Here is a 17,974-nt window from a genome sequence, read left to right as displayed (position 1 = left end):
TATATATATATATATATATATATATATATATATATATATATATATATATATTCATAATAAATTTTATTATATCTTAATTTTACTTTACATAATTATTTTTTTTAACAATTAAGTCTTTATATCAATTCCAAATATATTTCAAATTATTAGATATATTTATATATTTAAATATATATGTATCTATTTACAAATAGTTGTTCGTGAATCGTCGGAAATAGTCGAAGGGTAAATGAACACATAAACACAGTTCAAAGTTTTTGAGATTTCAACATTACAAACTTTGCTTATCGTGTCAGAAAAATATAAAGATTAAGTTTGAATTTGGTCGGAAATTTCCAGGTCGTCACATAATACAATCGAACAATTTCGGTAGCTAATGCATCGTGCAATGCAAAAATTTCTCACCGATAAACTCACCAACGGTAGCTAATGCGTTGTGCAATGCAAAAATTTCTCATCGATGGGAGCTAATACAATTGAACCATTTCGGTAGCTAATGCATCGTGCAATGCAAAAATTTCTCACCGTAAACAATCTCAATAACGGTAGCTAATGCATCGTGCAATGCAAAAATTTCTCACCGTATACAATCGAACCACTGAATCCAAATAATTCTATCATAGAATGTAGTTTTTAGTACTTGTGTCTATTTCGTCAAACATTTATAAAAGCAGTTCATGTATTCTCATTTCGAAAATATATCTCAAAAGCATTTATGTTTTTGGATACCGAGCGTAAAACTGACAAACAAAATAAAAGACACAATTTTTTTGGATTTTTTTATGTTTTAAAAATTTTAAGGTTTTTTCAAAATTTAAAAGAAAACAAATTACAAATAAGAGCTTGCAATCAAGCGCACACCTCCCCGGCAGCGGTGCCAAAATTTGATCAGTGTCGAAGGGCCGGTCGAAAATAGCCTAATTACTCTACTTTAGATAGGGTAAGTATTCCCGCCTGTCACGTGGGTGACCCGGGTTCGTTCCACGGGAAGTTATGGTTAACTACCAAGCAATTTCAAGGTTGGTTTGGTTGTTTAACTAAAAGCTACTAAGATTTATCAACTAATATTAAAACTTAAAACTTAAACTAAAGTGCAATTGCGAGTGTTGAGATGTAAACAATGAGAGTAAAGCCTTTATCCTTTCACAATCTCAATCTAACATGTATTCATTCAAACAAGTGTTATGTTTACCAAATGGTGATCAAATCTCATAGACAAGACTTCTTAAATTCATTACTTCTATTATCTTGGGATTAAACTATGTAACCTAGACACTGTGTCTTTATCCCTAATCTAATTAACACTAAGTTGGATCAAGAACACACTGTTAAATCACAATAATTTAACTTGCAATAACAAAACATAGAACTTGCATTAATCAACAACTGATTTGGTTCACAATATCATAATCCATAAGTATTAAAACATCACAAACCACATAATCTTGAATGAAATCATACATATTTTAATTGTTAATGGAAAGGATAAAGTTAAGAAGACTAGCCAAGCATGTTGTTGATGATGATCATGAAAATTCTTGAAGATTGCATGATGAACAACACTTTAATCCTAGCTTGAATCCTTGAGCAATGATGATTTTGGAGTGTTTTGATGTATTTGGGAGTGATCTCTGATGCAAAAACTGATGGAAAAAGTTGTGTTTTCGTAACCCTAATGCTCCCTTTATATAGGGATTGGATAACTTGATCATAAAGCTAAAATTCGAATTTCCCGGTTTCAGCTTTTTTGTACTGGTGTATTTTACGCCAATCCTGGCGTATTTTACGCCAGTGTAATTCCAGCTCGGGCGTATTTTTACGCCAGAAAGTGACTTTTGCTCTGAACGGACCTGAGATATGGCGTATTTTACGCCCCAACTGGCGTATTTTACGCCAGCGTTAATTTCTGGGTTACTTTTCGATCTCTTCATTTTTGCCCGCAATCCATTTTTAACCGCTGTTTTCTACCACGTTTCGCACCAATATCTTTAGATATTACATGTAAAACACAAAACCATATGAAGGTATCTCCTTTTATTAATTTCACGTAATTAAATCCTGTCAAATATGGACCGATCATCGCAATAGCAGTTCTTGCCAACTTCAAGAAAGAAGATTATAATCGATTAACTGATGCTCACAATTCAGATGTTACTTCCACCTTCATCATCCAAGGTAACAAAGCAATAAACCCCTTTTGTTTAATCTTTCTCTAATTATTATCATGTTTCATCTTTTAAATTTGTTTCTGGGTGCTGTTAGATTGCAGGTTGTGGTTGCATCAGTGGAATACAAACCCTAACCCCATTACTTAATTCTTCCTCTACACATAAAAATTATAACAAGGTTATTCTGTTTCTGTTGTTAATTTTGATTTTATCAACTAAATAGAGGGTTTATCTTTTTGCAGCAATAAACCATCAAAAAGATAACTTGCTAAATTGTGAATTCTAACAATAAAGTTGGTTTTTTGCCGTCAATTAACAACCACCACATGAATGTTAGTTTCTTATTCATAGCCCTAAGGGCTGCAAAATAGATAAATCCATAAATAAAAAGCAATATTATAAATACAATTGCTAGCTTGTGTATTTCTAAAGGGAAACAATGTTTGTTACAGACAACTGTCAATCAAAGTTCTCAAAGACAAGTCATCAAGTTAGATACTGTGAATGGGTAAGCTAATCATTATAGTGTGTGTATAAGCTTAAATTTATGGACTTATAAGCTTGGATAAGCTTAAATTTATGGACTTGTAAGCTTTTCAATGATTGATTAAGCTTAAAACATAAGTTTTTTGGGCTTATTGGTGCTTTAAGCTTAAGCCTTACGCATAAATATTAAGCTCGTTTCTCAACAAATTGTATACTTTTCATATTTTTCATTCATTTTCAAATAGTTTTAGACCAATGATTTCTCAAATCAGTGGTTCAGTTTCCCCAAACTCCTCGTGCGGTTAAACAATTCTTGTAAAAGTTTCGTATGAACACAACATGAGGTCCAGAACAGTCCCTTAACCTTACTCTAATTTTGATCTTTAATAAATATTGAGAATATTTGTACAAATGGTGCAATGTTGATTGTCATTGATATGATTCACTCAATTAGTACAGTAGTTAGGTTACATATATAAGAGATTATATAATTCCAGTTTTACTGTATCTTAAACATCTAAATAAAACCACCAAACAAAATATGATATTTGATTTGAGGTTAACAAACTAACAAGTCAATGTTAATTTGGGTAACCGTAATTTAGAAGGCTCATTTGAGATTGGACAGATAAGAAATGGATCTAAATTTGCAATAGGTCTTATGTGTGTTTGTTTCTACACGGTTTTTTCTAGAAGTTATGGATTTCTTTAACATATATTACAGGAAAATTAAAAGACCAAGCAAGACCGAACATCACTTATGGAAACGAAGAGATTCTGCTGCATCAGGCCAAAAGGCACTTAATCTTGTTCGAATTGTAAGTGCACTGTTAATGAGTTACATATTTTACCCGTACGGTTTACTGCTTTTTAGCTGGTTTGTAATGATTTCTTGTTCAATCCTTACTGCTATGAGTCAGGATAGGGTTGGGCTGATTAAACACCTTATTGTCTCTCCCTTTTTGGCTTATGTAGATGGTTCAAATGTTTCAATATATTATAACAACAATATGTAGCAACATGATTTAGGTGGTTTTATGTATTTACTTTTGGCGCCTTCGAAACCAATCCCTATTTGCCCTCAATTCCTTTTAGCTATTTGTTTATAATTTTTCAAATCTGACCTAGAGAAAATTATATATCCGAGATTGACCCCTATGGGCGGGGCCAGATGCTACATTTACTTTTATTTGTTTTTCTTAAGGGAATTTTTTTTGGGATTTTAGGCAATTGAAGGTTCATTTGTTAAATGAAATTGTTAACTCATAGGTTTGTGGATTACCAAACGAGAAAGAAGCTGTTTATGGAGAACTCGATAAATGGACAGCATGGGAGTCCGAATTCCCAGTAATAGCAGTAGCCAAGGCTCTTAATATCCTAAAGCAGAAAAAACAATGGAAACGTGTAATTCAAGTACGAAACTTTATCTAAATGTGATTGAGTAATTTTAGTTTGAAACTGTATCAATTGGAGTTTTTTAAAAGTATCTTTTTTTTTTTATTTACTTGGTCCAGTATGTTTTATGATATAGTGCTCATTTTTTAAATACGATATACTCCATTACAGATTCTAGATTTCATATATATTTATCTATTAATGTACTTTTCAAGAATCATCATCAGTAAGTAAATAAGTAACAAAAGGAGTAATTTATTTATTGTTTCTAAAATTTTTTCAGGTGGCAAAATGGATGTTCACTAAAGGTCAAGGAATGACAATGGGAACATTTGACACCCTGCTACTAGCATTTGATATGGACCAACGGGTCGATGAAGCACGATCATTTTGGAACATGATTTTGCATACACATGATAGATCCATCTCAAAAAGGTTGTTTTCACGAATGATATCCATCTATGCTCATCATGACATGCCTAATGACATAATCGAGGTATCTTCATCTATTTATTCCTCTCGCAACCATTTATAATAGTACTTGCAATCTGTGTCTCTAATGGATGAATTTTGAAAACTTTTGGTAAAATAGAAAAATTATTGAACTGGTAAAAAAGACGTCCTTAAGATTGTTGTCACAGTTCATAACACCTCTAGAAAATCATTAGTTATTTGTAAAGCTCAAGAAAATGAATGAAATGAAGGTCGGCTCGAGACGCACCCATACAGGGAATTCACCTGTTTTGACCAATTAATGTCCATTTTGTCATCTTTATTATCATCTATATTCTGCTGTATAAAGCAGTAAACTATAATCTTGGAAATAATCAGGTTTTTGCAGACATGGAGGAACTAGGTGTAAAACCTGACGAGGACACCACAAAAAAAGTCGCATGTGCTTTTCAAAAGCTCAGTGATATTGAGAAACAACAACTAGTTCTAAAAAAGTATCTGAGTGAATGGAAATACATCCATTTTAAGGGTGAACGAGTGAGGGTTAAAAGATATGTTGAGTAAAATGAATGTAACCGCCTTTAATAACTTAGTAGCTCATCTATTCCGTTCCTTGCACCACGGTACGCCATTTATTCCTTTAGCTAGGCCATATAGAGGTGTTGATTTCTACCCATTTACATATGGGTTGATTTGGTAAACCTATGTACATATGTTGGTTTGAAGTGGTAGTTTATACTTATTTACTGTAAAACACCTATGCCTGAATGGCAAACCATGTATACATTTAGATGATTAATAGTTGATGAAATTATTTATGCATATGTTGCTATTTATGTTGTGTGTCTGTGTATCTGTGTATCTGTTTCTATTTATATATAATAGTAGTACATGTATTAAATAATATAATAATAGTAATAAATCAAAGCGGGTCATTAGTTCCATAACGCGTATGCAGATCATATCGGAGAAGCTAAACATCTTTATCAACTACTTTACAAAACTTTGATGAGTCAATGCTGTCACTCACGACACAGGGATACCGCAAAAGCGCCTTTATTAATGGTCCCGTTTGTAAGCATCGTATTATAAGTTACAGACGCGTCACACACTAGTTATAAAAAATCATTATGTACAATATGTACCCAAAAATCCATTACCAAGACTATGTTTCGGGAAATATGTTAGCCATTTTTTTCAGTAGTGAGACAACATCAGTCGATGAACTTAAGAGATACCTGGCACTTGACCGCTTCTTTTTTACTGCACAAGAGAAATAATGGTTACTATTGAGATCCAGTATTGATGGCGTGCTATCTGTCCCGTTCTCAATATCTCCGTTGCTAACAAAAGCGTCGTTAATGTCGGAAGCTGAAAATGGATGAGCTTTTTTCAGGCATAGTCCCCCAGACCCAGTTCTATCTAACGATGATCCACTAACTGGACTTGATATGCTTGATCTGACAGGGGTTGGCGGCTCAGGCTCAAAAAATGTGTAAACGTCTTCATCCTAAACCATATAAAAGATACATAATCATATTACTACAACAAATATAAGCATACTACTGTTATAATATATAAATATATATATAAATGGATAGTCAATTATTGATACACAAAAGTAATATTATTGTATTACCTAAACTTGTGATATTTTTGCTATAAATAGCCATGAATGCAAGCATTAAACTTGCACTATTTTCTCACACTTACAAAGTGTTTCTTTCTTTCTCTCTATTATCATCTTTGTTCTTACACTTCATTATTAGCATTCTTAATCAAGAATCAAACCACTAAAGGTAGTTACAAGCCTACTGAATTATAACATCAAGAATCAAACCACTAAAGGTAGTTATAAGCCTACTGAATTATAACACGTTATCAGCACGATAATCTTAATACTAATTATGGTTGGCTCTGCCACCTAAATGATATATGGTCGGTTATACCACCTGAATAATATATGGTCGACACTGTCGCCTAATTATCATTTATGTTACTAACATTTATATTTCTATTATCTAACATTTATATGGTCGACACTATCACCTACTTATCATTTATGTTATATTAAATTTATGTTTAATGTTTATATACTTATGAATATAAATTGACTCTAATTTATCATGTTGTTTGTTTTAATTTTTGATAATAGAAAATGTCGAATCTAGAAAAGCTTAAATTTACTCCTTTAGAATCAACGGGAAACAACTACATGCCATGGGTTATAAAAGTAAAAATGCATCTTAAATCAATGGGCATTCTTGAAACCATAAATGAAAACAACACTTGTTCTGAAAAAGAACAAGCAACGGCATGTTGCTTTATTCATCAACATATTGATGAATGCTTACAAAATAATTATGTGACTGTAGAAGATCCTCATGTTTTATGGGAAGGTCTCAAAAGCAGATTCAATAATCAAAGAGAAATTTTACTTCCAGCTGCTATGGATCAATGGAGAACATTAAGGTTCCAAGACTTTAAAAAAGTAAATGAATACAGCTCAGCTCTGTATAATACAGTCTCACAACTTAAATTCTGTGGACATGAAATAAGTGATGCAGACATGTTGGAGAAAACTTTCTCCACAATGAATGCTGCCAACATCACAGTGCAAAGAAATTTGAGAATGCTAAAGTTCAACACATATCCTGAACTTAATTCATATCTCTTGGTTGCAGAGCAAAATGATGAGCTATTAATGAAAAATCAGCAATCCCGTCCTACTGGTACACTTGCAATCCCTGAAGCAAATACTGCAAATAATTATAAACAGGGACAAGGACGCGGGCAAGGTCGTGGTTATAATAACCATCGCCATCATCATGCCAAAAGCCATAACTATGGTAGAAACCATCCTTATGGTAATGGGAATGGGCGTGGACGTGGCCGTGGTCGTGGCCGTGGTGGTCAAAGAAATAATAATCTACGAAAATATAAATATCAACCACAAAACAAGCCCACTAAACAAGATGTTGAAGAAAATTCTTCTAAAAATTCTGAAGAATCTTGTTACAGATGTGGTAGAATGGGCCACTGGGCTAATACTTGCCGAACATCTAAACATCTTGTTAAGATGTATCAGGATTCGCTGAAAGGTAAAGAAAAGGAAGTAAATTTTGTGGATAATATTGATCCAACAGTCACTGAGCAACCATCTGATTTATATGAAGATTTCTTGAATTAAATTAATATGTTTCTTTTATAAATAAAACGATTTAACCTTTGTCATCATGTTTTTCTCAAATGTTTCAGTTCTATATGTTTTATCAAATGTTCCAGTTCTATGTTTGATGTTTCCATTCTATGTATGTCCAATGTTTCAGTTTTATCTATTTGTGTGTAATAAACATTTTGTGTAACATTTATATACTTACTGTTTGTTTCTTATATATGAAGTTTAATATGAATTATGCTGGAACACAACATCAATCAAGTAGTCGAGATCTCTGTATAGCAGATAGTGGTACTACACACACTATACTTAAATCTGAAAAATATTTCATTGATTTGAAACCAACGGAAGGAACTATACATACAATATCAGGTGCTGCTAACTTGATAGAAGGGATAGGAAAGGCAAAATTCATATTACCAAACGGTACAACATTTTTAATTAATAATGCCTTATTCTCTCCTAAGTCAAGCAGAAATTTATTGAGTTTTTCTGACATATACCTTAATGGATATGATTATCAGTCAGTAACGGCAAAAAATGAGAAATATTTAAGTATCACTAACAAGAATCACGTGATTGAAAAACTGCCAAGACTTAATTCTGGATTACATTATACACATATAAATGTACCAGAAGCACATATGGTGATTAAAGAAAAGTATATTGATTCTGGTGTATTTAATTTATGGCATAACAGATTGGGCCATCCAGGATCAACAATGATGAAAAGAATTATTGAATGTACACATGGACATCCACTGAAGGATAGAAAAATCCTTCATGATACAATGGTTCCATGTATATCTTGCTCTCTTGGAAAATTGATAACTAGACCCTCACCACTTAAGGTTGAGAAAGAATCACCAATGTTTCTTGAAAGAATTCAAGGTGATATTTGTGGACCAATTCATCCACCATGTGGACCATTTAGATATTTCATGGTCCTAATAGACGCATCTAGTAGATGGTCTCATGTTTGTCTGTTATCAAGCCGTAATGTGGCATTTGCAAAATTTTTTGCCGAAATTATTAAATTGAGAGCACATTTTCCTGATTACATCATTAAAAAGGTGAGACTTGATAATGCTGGTGAGTTTACATCTCAAGCATTTAATGACTATTGCATGTCTATAGGAATTGTTATTGAACATTCTGTTGCTCATGTGCATACACAAAATGGTTTAGCCGAGTCACTGATTAAACGTTTACAGTTAATCGCTAGACCATTGATAATGAGAACAAAACTCCCTGTATCTATATGGGGTCATGCAATTTTACATGCTGCTGCATTGATTCGCATCAGACCAAGTGCAAGTCATAAATATTTCCCCCTACAACTTGCTTTTGGTCAAGAGCCAAATATTTTCCACCTTAGAACATTTGGTTGTGCAGTATATGTTCCAATTGCGCCACCACAACGTACAAAAATGGGTCCTCAAAGGATGTTGGGAATATATGTTGGATATGAAACATCTTCAATCATAAGGTATATTGAACCTATGAGGTGATGTTTTTACAGCACGTTTTGCTGATTGTCATTTTAATGAAACATTGTTTCCTAGATTAGGGGGAGAAATAAAAAATAAAGAAAATGATGTTTCATGGTGTGAACCTCAATTAAAGTATCTTGATCCTCGCACAAAAGAATGCGAGATAGAAGTTCAAAAGATAATGCATATACAAGAACTTGCAAATCAATTGCCTGATGCATTCACAGATACAAAAAGGGTGATTAAATTATATATACCGGCAGTTAATACTCCAGCTCGAGTTGAGATTCCAAATCGGAAAACTGATAATGTAGTCACTCAAGAATCTATGCCACATCTGAAACGTGGGAGACCAGTTGGTTCCAAAGATAAAAATCCTCGAAAAAGAAAATCAGCTGATAATAAGGTAAAAGAAAGTGTTCAAGAAGAACCACAAATCAGTACTCCTACTGCAGAGGAGATTGATGATGTCAATACAGAAATTGCAATCAATTATGCACATTCAAAAATATTATGGAACCGAAATGAAATGAAAAATCTTGATGAGAAATTTTCATTTAATGTTGCATATGACATCATGAATAATGATGATGATCTAGAACCAACATCTATGGTTGAATGTCAAAATAGACATGATTGGGCTCAATGGAAAGAAGCAATACGAGCTGAATTAGAATCACTCAATAAAAGAAAAGTTTTCGGATCCATCATTCTCACTCCTAAAGATGTGAAACCTGTAGGATACAGATGGATTTTTGTCCGAAAAAGAAATGAGAAAAATGAAGTTACAAGGTATAAAGCTAGACTTGTAGCTCAAGGTTTTTCTCAAAGACCGGGAATTGATTATGAAGAAACTTATTCCCCTGTTATGGATGCAATTACTTTTAGATACTTAATCAGCCTGGCAGTTTCTAAAAATTTAGAAATGCATCTCATGGATGTTGTGACTGCTTATCTATATGGATCACTTGATAGTGATATATATATGAAGATACCTGAAGGATTTAAGGTACCAGAAGCATCAAATGCAAAACCCAAAGAAATGTATTCGATTAAATTACAAAGATCTTTATATGGGTTAAAACAATCGGGACGTATGTGGTATAACCGATTAAGTGATTACTTGATAAGCAAAGGGTATACAAATAACCTTACTTGTCCTTGTGTTTTCATTAAGAAAACAACATCCGGATATGTGATCATAGTTGTTTATGTTGATGATCTTAACATCATAGGTACAAATAAAGAGATCCATGAAGCCATTCAACTTCTAAAGAAAGAATTTGAAATGAAAGATCTCGAAAAAACCAAGTATTGCCTTGGTTTACAAATTGAGCATATGCCTAATGGTTTACTTGTACATCAAACAACATATACTGAAAAGATTCTGAAACGTTTCAATATGGACAAGGCAAAACCATTAAGTACTCCTATGGTTGTTAGATCACTCAATGTTGAAACTGATCCATTTCGTCCATGTGAAGATTATGAAGATATTCTTGGACCAGAAGTACCATATCTTAGTGCAATTGGAGCTCTTATGTATCTTACAAATTGTACAAGACCTGACATTTCTTTTGCAGTTAATTTGTTGGCAAGGTTCAGCTCTGCTCCTACCAAAAGACACTGGAATGAGATCAAACACATATTTCGATACCTTCGAGGAACTACTGATTTAGGATTATTTTATCCTAACGAATCAAAACAAGATTTGGTTGGTTATGCTGATGCAGGTTATTTATCTGATCCACATAAAGCTAAATCTCAAACTGGATATGTATTCCTAAATGGAGGTACTGCAATATCATGACGTTCTCAAAAACAAACACTTGTTGCTACATCATCAAATCATGCCGAAGTGATTGCATTACATGAAGCTACTCGGGAATGTTTTTGGTTGAGATCAATGACACAAATCATTACTGATTCTTGTGGACTAGAACGCGATAAAAGTCCAACAATTATCTATGAAGATAAATATTGCAACTTGCATTGCACAGATGAAAGAAGGGTATATCAAAAGTGACCGAACCAAACACATACCTCCTAGATTCTTCTCATACACTCAAAATCTCATTAAGGACAACGAGATTGAAATGAGATATGTTCAATCCAGCAAAAACCCTGCTGATCTTTTCACGAAAGCACTTCCAACTGCTATTTTCAGAACACACGTTCATAACATTGGTATGAGACATGTTCAAAAGATGTAACAACTGAAGCGATGTCTACTTGAGGGGGAGTCAACTCCATGCTGCACTCTTTTTCCCTTAGCTAAAGTTTTTTTTCCCACTGGGTTTTCTTTAGCAAGGTTTTTAACGAGGCAGTAACTTACAGTTGATCTTCAACAAACAAAATTGCTATCCAAGGGGGAGTGTTATAATATATAAATATATATATAAATAGATAGTCAATTATTGATACACAAAAATAATATTATTGTATTACATAACTTGTGATATTTTTGCTATAAATAGCCATGAATGCAAGCATTAAACTTGCACCATTTTCTCACACTTACAAAGTGTTTCTTTCTTTCTCTCCATTATCATCTTTGTTCTTACACTTCATTATTAGCATTCTTAATCAAGAATCAAACTACTAAAGGTAGTTATAAGCCTACTGAATTATAACATCAAGAATCAAACCACTAAATGTAGTTATAAGCCTACTGAATTATAACAACTATGTATTTATTTATATTTCTAAGATAGCAGGTATCAAACTGAGATGTAGGTTAATGGATCAAAATCTGCTTCCGATCTAATAATCAACCCATTTATAAATTAGTGAATTGAAGTTGCCACCTACATCAGTAGTTCATATAAGATGCTAAAAGTTCAAACGAGAACCATAAAAAAATGCGAGAACTGCGAGAACTTTTGATTTATAAAGATTTTCACATGTAACTAGATTGAATCACACATAAACCTTGATGAAGAGTATGAATAAACATAAAATAGTTGAAAAACACTAATATTTTACCTATATAATTACATATATAGTTTCTCGTTCACATGTGCATATTTGTTTCCGAACATGTGAACAGTTTCATATAATTAACAATTTAACATGTAATTTGAGCTAATGAACATATGTTTGTTAATGATATGTGCATTAATTAACATCTGCACGTAATTTGTTGCATTTAAACGCATAAAAACTATCAAATTAAATAGTTCTCGCAGTTCTCACTTTTTTAGTGGTTCTCGTTTGAACCAGCCCCATATAAGATAAACTCATTTGTAGCAGTTTGTACCTTTGGAAGGAAATGGCCAACACACAGGACATAGTCAATCGGTTCCTTCATATTTTTGTAATGTACGACTTGTCCTAAAATGCGTTTAATTCCTGCACCCTATACAAATTTGAACAAGGGATAAAAATCACGTACTTGTTCTATAATTTAACAAGCGCGACAGAAAAACCATAAAGTTGAGAGTTTCAATTCTTTATGATGAATGGTCATCAATTAAGTTATGTTATATATCTTACATATAAAACAACCCTTAGTTTCAATACCTAAGACCTCCGAAAATTTTCTTGTTTCAAATATATCATTTATTTATTTTGGACAAAACTTGATTTGAGTTAATTTGTCTCCTTTAGACAGTGAAAAAAATGTCCTTTTTTTGACCGTCTACCCAACCTTCCTGACCCGTCCATTATGCCATGTCAAAACGACAAACCTTAGTGATTCCATTGGCACGAACTTCGACGGACCTGCCACCTTGAACAACTTCTACAGATGCATTTGATATTGGACCGGTCCATAGGTGCTGCAACATGTCCTTAGCTTGAAGCCTCCCAAACTCTATGTCTGTTGTCCATAAAGTCATTGTAATGTAAAAAATTGAATCAATCTAACATCTATATGAGAAAAATCATAAATGGGAATAGCAGCAACCTGCATACTTATAGTTCCAGACCAGTGATGTCTCACGAAGCTCCAAGTGGGACCGGGGTGTTCTCTCAGTAAAATACTCAAAGACGTGCTGAAAACGATATCAAATTTTTACAACTATATTCAGGATCAGTTAGTAGCATAACTACAATATTCTATCATAACATTGAAGAAGGCAAGAAACATGGATGGGTAGACATAGACATACCTTAACACTATCGACCCAATCCATATGTACTTCTGGCAAGTTTCTGATCCATTTTTTGTTGGGAGGTCTTAAAAACACTCCATGTTCTGCACCCAACCATATATTGAATTCTCCAAAGTTCTGTACTCTCAACAAATGATTAGATTGATGTGAAACTCAATGACGATTGAATAGTAAGGAAGAAATTCATTTTAACTACTCGTATGTAGCTAATAGAGGTGTTTAGGATTTTCTCTTTTTTAAAAAAATAAATAAATAAACATACGCTTTTGAATAATTTTCGCGCTCTGACATGTTATAGAGAATGAATATACCTTATCAAGGATGGAATGGTGACATCCACTTAGGACAATGACTGTGGTCTTTGGATCTTCGCACAACCTCTTTAAAGCTTCTTTTGCTTCTGGGTGAAGTTTCGGTTCCATTTCTTTGAACTGATCAAACCTTCTACCGTAATCCACAGGTTCTGTCAGCGTTGCATAAAATCCCTGTCATGTTTTTTTGAGGTATACTGGGCGTTAATATATAAATATATATGTTCACAACACTTGGAAAAATCTTATATGCAGCATATGATCTTGTATGAAGGCCTGAATCTTGGCAGTTATTACTTCTGTCAAATATGTATAGATGGGTGTTATTAGTTTTACCAAAATGAGTAAACGGTTGCTAGAATCCAAGTAGCGGTCAACTGCTTCTTCTATTTGAAGTGAAGGTGGAATCTGTCTGATCCTTAGTTGAGCTTCCACAATCGTATCATTCAGTTCGCTATACACATGAAAGAGTAGACACTGATCCCATTTTTCCAATTCAAATTTCTAATACAACAAAACTCAAAGATTTGTATTTATATGAATCATAAACTGTATATCACCTCGAGGCATCTTTTTTCCTTTTTTATAATTTTCTCTTGAAGGTATAATGTACCTGATAAAGGTTTCAGCCCATTCCTGAGATGTATGAGTGGTGACATGCTTGAAGTTATGGTAGTGTCGTTTTTCCCTCTCGTCAGCAGGCATATTCAAAGCATAAGCAATTGAAGAAGCCACTTCTGTTATGTTCCAAGGGTTTACCAAAAGTGCCCCTGCACCCAAAGACTGTGCTGCCCCTGCAAACTATGAAAATTTGTTTATCAAGCATACACATTAACCTTGAAAATTCCAAGTGTTTAAATAAACACACACAAATAAATTGTTCTAATCGTAGAGGAAGTATGTAGTTTGTTGAACATAAGCAACATTTATAGTTTGTTATGGTGGTATGGGGGAAAAAGTTTGCAGTAGTTAGATCATAAGAGCTTATATTATGATATCTTGGAGATGGCAAAATAGTCGGGTCAAAGGGGTTGGGTTATGTTTGGCTAAAAAAATATTGTCTGTCTTTATTATTGTTAACAAATAAATCTTAAATTAGAATTAGATTGAAAAAGCAGTTTTTTTAAGAAATTTTAAAACTAAACTCTAATCAGGAATATATATACCTCGCTTAAGATTAGAACCCCCTTCTTTGCAGCTTGGCAAGCAACGAATTCATAACTTACAAGATTCATTCCATCCCTTAACGATGTAATAAGAGCCACGTCTATTCAACAGACATCAGTGTATCACTTTGTTAGCAGTTTAATAACAGAGACCTGTTAATTGGCATTTATGACTAAAGTATGAGTGCATAACATATGATCGACAGGACACATATGATACCAGTAATCGCGTATAGTGCACATAACCCATGAAAGTCAAGTGACCGATCCTGATTAAGCCAAAAAAATTACATGTCATATTTCAAAACAAGTTTCTCTGATTTGTATTAGTGTAATCTTATCACTAATATGTGTCAAATGAAGAGTCAAACCAAATGATGAATTGGAACGGTTGTAAGGCTTCCAAATCTTCCGTTAATTCGTCCAACGATTTCGTGAACTTGACACGTAAGTTTTTGATCTATATGGGAAATAATTTGAGACAGAAAGAAGGAAGTAAGAACTAAAACCAGCTGCATACACTTAAATAATTGGTCGATAACTAGAGGTGATAAGATGGGTAGGTTAAAAACGGTTCAAAACTGGTATGGGTTGAAATTGTCATATTTTGGTATAGGTAGATACAGCTCAAGTTGATATACAAACACTTTTGGTTCAATTTTTTAGAATAGATATGAAGTCTGCATAAAAGTAGACTTTGATTGAATTTCAACTTGTTTGACCTGTTCATCCACTATAACCCGCTAACCATTTAGCTAAACAAATTTATTTTCGACCGTTTGAGATCAAACACAACTCAAATGGACACACTTACCAAAACTAACTAAAAACTAACGAATTGTGAATAAGAAATACATTAAATCATAGAAAACATACACTCAGGTACATCTGTCCTTGTTGGCGCAGCAATCTGAAGCAACACTACTTTATCATGCCACTCAGGATTGTCTTCTAAAAACTTTTCGAACGCCAAAATCTTTTGAGGTATTCCCTTAATCATGTCAAGGCGGTCAACTCCTAGCATCACCTATACATGTATAAAATCATATTCACTTTATCCAAAAACTACAATCAAATAATCAATGAGTTCTATAACAGTAGTCAAAACTCACTTTCAATTTTCTATAAGATAAATAAATTAACTCCAAAAATTTCAGTTTTAATTTACCTTTCTCCCAGAAAATCTTTGCTGCAGTTCTTTGATACGATCCTTAATTTGAGGAAGTTGAATAGCTCGTATGAACCTACCAGGATCTATCCCAATAGGAAACTGCAGTTAAATTGCATCATGTGGATCATTAAAAGTTTAAAAAAGTTATATAACTTTTGTGCTGCAAGAATGAAAATTACTGTTTACGTAAGTGAATTTTTAAAATACGGTAAATGTACCGCTGCAACACGAGTAAGCTTCCCTTGATCCTCCACTCCATCAGGTGTACCCTCGAGCCCAAGAATTCGAGTACACGCACTCACAAAGTGCCTTGCGTAATCATACGTGTGGAAACTGATATATAGTATGCACTATTAAAACTTAATTATTAGCATTTGGATGGATTAATGAGAGGTGGCAATTTTGACTCATTTACTTATAAATGGGTGTATTCTATACCTGGCAATTGAGACCCAAACACAAAAAAATGGCTCCATTTGGTCTCGACCCAATTCGACCCAAAAATTCACGTTGAAAAATGGATCTCGACACAACGACACCCAACCCGACCCGGGTCTTGACCCAACCCATTCGACCAATTTAAAAATTGACCCGTTTCGACCCAAACCCATTTGATCCTTGACCCAACCCGACCAGTTCGCCAGGTATACTGTATTGGGTCATTTGAGCTGTGCTTTATTTTTAACGGATCAAAAAGGAATAATAGAGAAAAAGATATTATATGAGGAAAACAGGTCAGTCCCACAAACGGTACTTAATGTGTGTATAACTTCCTAAATTTAATCTAAATAACTTTAAATATCCTGGACAAAAAGTTATTGATATATATCGCGTTCCAACACATGTCGGCTCGTTTAAGTCTGTACTGTTTTGACTCGTTATGTAACCCACTTGATTAAAGATATATGAAGTGGCAACTTCAGTTCATTGTGTTATAAATGGGTCAGTTTGATTATGCTTTATCTCTAACAGATAAAAATAGTTAGTTTGAAATGATGTGAACTTCTGTATTCAAATTTATCACACTTGCTGTGTTTTTTTAACCTGATCAAACCTAGAATCCTAAAGTTACCCGTTTTGACCTTTTACCCAACCCACTTGACCCATCCACTTTGCCATCTCTAGAATGCATTATGAAACATATAGTACTCACCCTACTAGATCGGCTACAAGAATGGCTCTTAGAAGCTCAGACCGAGATGGCAACGTTCTATGAATTTCAGAGGAAGGAAAAGGCGTATGCAGAAACCAACCAACTTTCATCTTACTATCGCGTTCTTTAAGACATTTAGGTAGAAACATTAAATGATAATCGTGACACCAAACGACATCACCTTGAATATAATGCTCGTTCACTACATCCGCAAACATCTGATTGGCTTTCTTGTAAGCATCAAATTGTGATTGAAAACTACGAGTAGTTGCAAGCCGGTCCTCTTGAGGAAGACCAATATAATGGAAAAGGGGCCATAAGATTTTGTTACAGTACCCGTTATAATACAGATTAACAAGATCTTCATCAAGAAATACTGGGATGCACCTCTGCATACCAAAAAGTTTTAAAATTTATAACCGTGACTTTTAATAGTTATGGTTAAAAACTTATGAACACACTCGGAACCTTTTCAGCTAAAGCTTCTGTGAGTGATTTCTGACCGATCTTATCGGGTACGTTTACTCCAGCCCATCCAATCCATTTTGTTTCGAATTCAGTTATACCTTTATCAAAAGTTTCTCCATTAGACTTTAAATGAGAATGTTTACATATATAAAGGAATATCGCAAAAAATGCAACATATTTTCGGTCCATTTCTAAGTGGGTAACTGATTGTTACCAAAACCATGACTTTATAAACTGATATTTGTGGAAAATTTAGTTCCGAAACCTGTAAATGCAGACATCGAAAAATAGTACAGTATAGAAGTTCACCAATTTAGATCGTTTTATCATAGTTTTTGTATGTTGGCATGCTTTACTGATGATTTCAGTTACTAAACCAGAACTTAGTCAATGTTTGTTGAAACTTGTTCTTGTTTT

At 33.6% G+C, this 17,974-nt stretch overlaps 2 protein-coding genes across 3 annotated transcripts in view; one reads left to right on the top strand and one right to left on the bottom strand.

Annotated features, from left to right (window-relative positions):
• Positions 1-2,047: 2,047 nt before the first annotated feature.
• On the top strand, positions 2,048-5,324 carry LOC139843874 (pentatricopeptide repeat-containing protein At4g18975, chloroplastic). Its single transcript, XM_071834049.1, has 7 exons — positions 2,048-2,175; positions 2,263-2,346; positions 2,621-2,676; positions 3,379-3,472; positions 3,924-4,067; positions 4,333-4,545; positions 4,881-5,324. Exons 1-7 carry the CDS (start codon positions 2,134-2,136, stop codon positions 5,064-5,066), a joined length of 819 nt encoding a protein of 272 aa, XP_071690150.1. The 5' UTR covers positions 2,048-2,133; the 3' UTR covers positions 5,067-5,324.
• Positions 5,325-5,583: 259 nt separating this feature from the next.
• Positions 5,584-17,974, bottom strand: part of LOC139843872 (alpha,alpha-trehalose-phosphate synthase [UDP-forming] 1-like) — a 35,826-nt gene continuing 23,435 nt past the window's right edge. For both annotated transcript variants that reach the window (XM_071834046.1, XM_071834045.1), the window contains exons 3-18: positions 17,558-17,655; positions 17,090-17,478; positions 16,155-16,269; positions 15,934-16,035; positions 15,642-15,792; positions 15,137-15,225; positions 14,986-15,034; positions 14,766-14,866; positions 14,213-14,400; positions 13,936-14,053; positions 13,600-13,773; positions 13,286-13,405; positions 13,081-13,168; positions 12,863-12,993; positions 12,433-12,531; positions 5,584-6,012 (exon numbers count right to left, since the gene is read on the bottom strand). In XM_071834046.1, the coding sequence (XP_071690147.1) occupies positions 5,668-6,012; positions 12,433-12,531; positions 12,863-12,993; positions 13,081-13,168; positions 13,286-13,405; positions 13,600-13,773; positions 13,936-14,053; positions 14,213-14,400; positions 14,766-14,866; positions 14,986-15,034; positions 15,137-15,225; positions 15,642-15,792; positions 15,934-16,035; positions 16,155-16,269; positions 17,090-17,478; positions 17,558-17,655 (2,357 nt within the window). In that variant the 3' untranslated portion in view covers positions 5,584-5,667. The remainder of the gene's footprint in view (positions 6,013-12,432; positions 12,532-12,862; positions 12,994-13,080; positions 13,169-13,285; positions 13,406-13,599; positions 13,774-13,935; positions 14,054-14,212; positions 14,401-14,765; positions 14,867-14,985; positions 15,035-15,136; positions 15,226-15,641; positions 15,793-15,933; positions 16,036-16,154; positions 16,270-17,089; positions 17,479-17,557; positions 17,656-17,974) is intronic.

Source organism: Rutidosis leptorrhynchoides, chromosome 4, assembly GCF_046630445.1.
Source record: "Rutidosis leptorrhynchoides isolate AG116_Rl617_1_P2 chromosome 4, CSIRO_AGI_Rlap_v1, whole genome shotgun sequence".
In the NCBI taxonomy this organism is placed as follows: Eukaryota; Viridiplantae; Streptophyta; class Magnoliopsida; order Asterales; family Asteraceae; genus Rutidosis; species Rutidosis leptorrhynchoides.
This window is presented reverse-complemented; position numbering and strand designations above follow the sequence as displayed.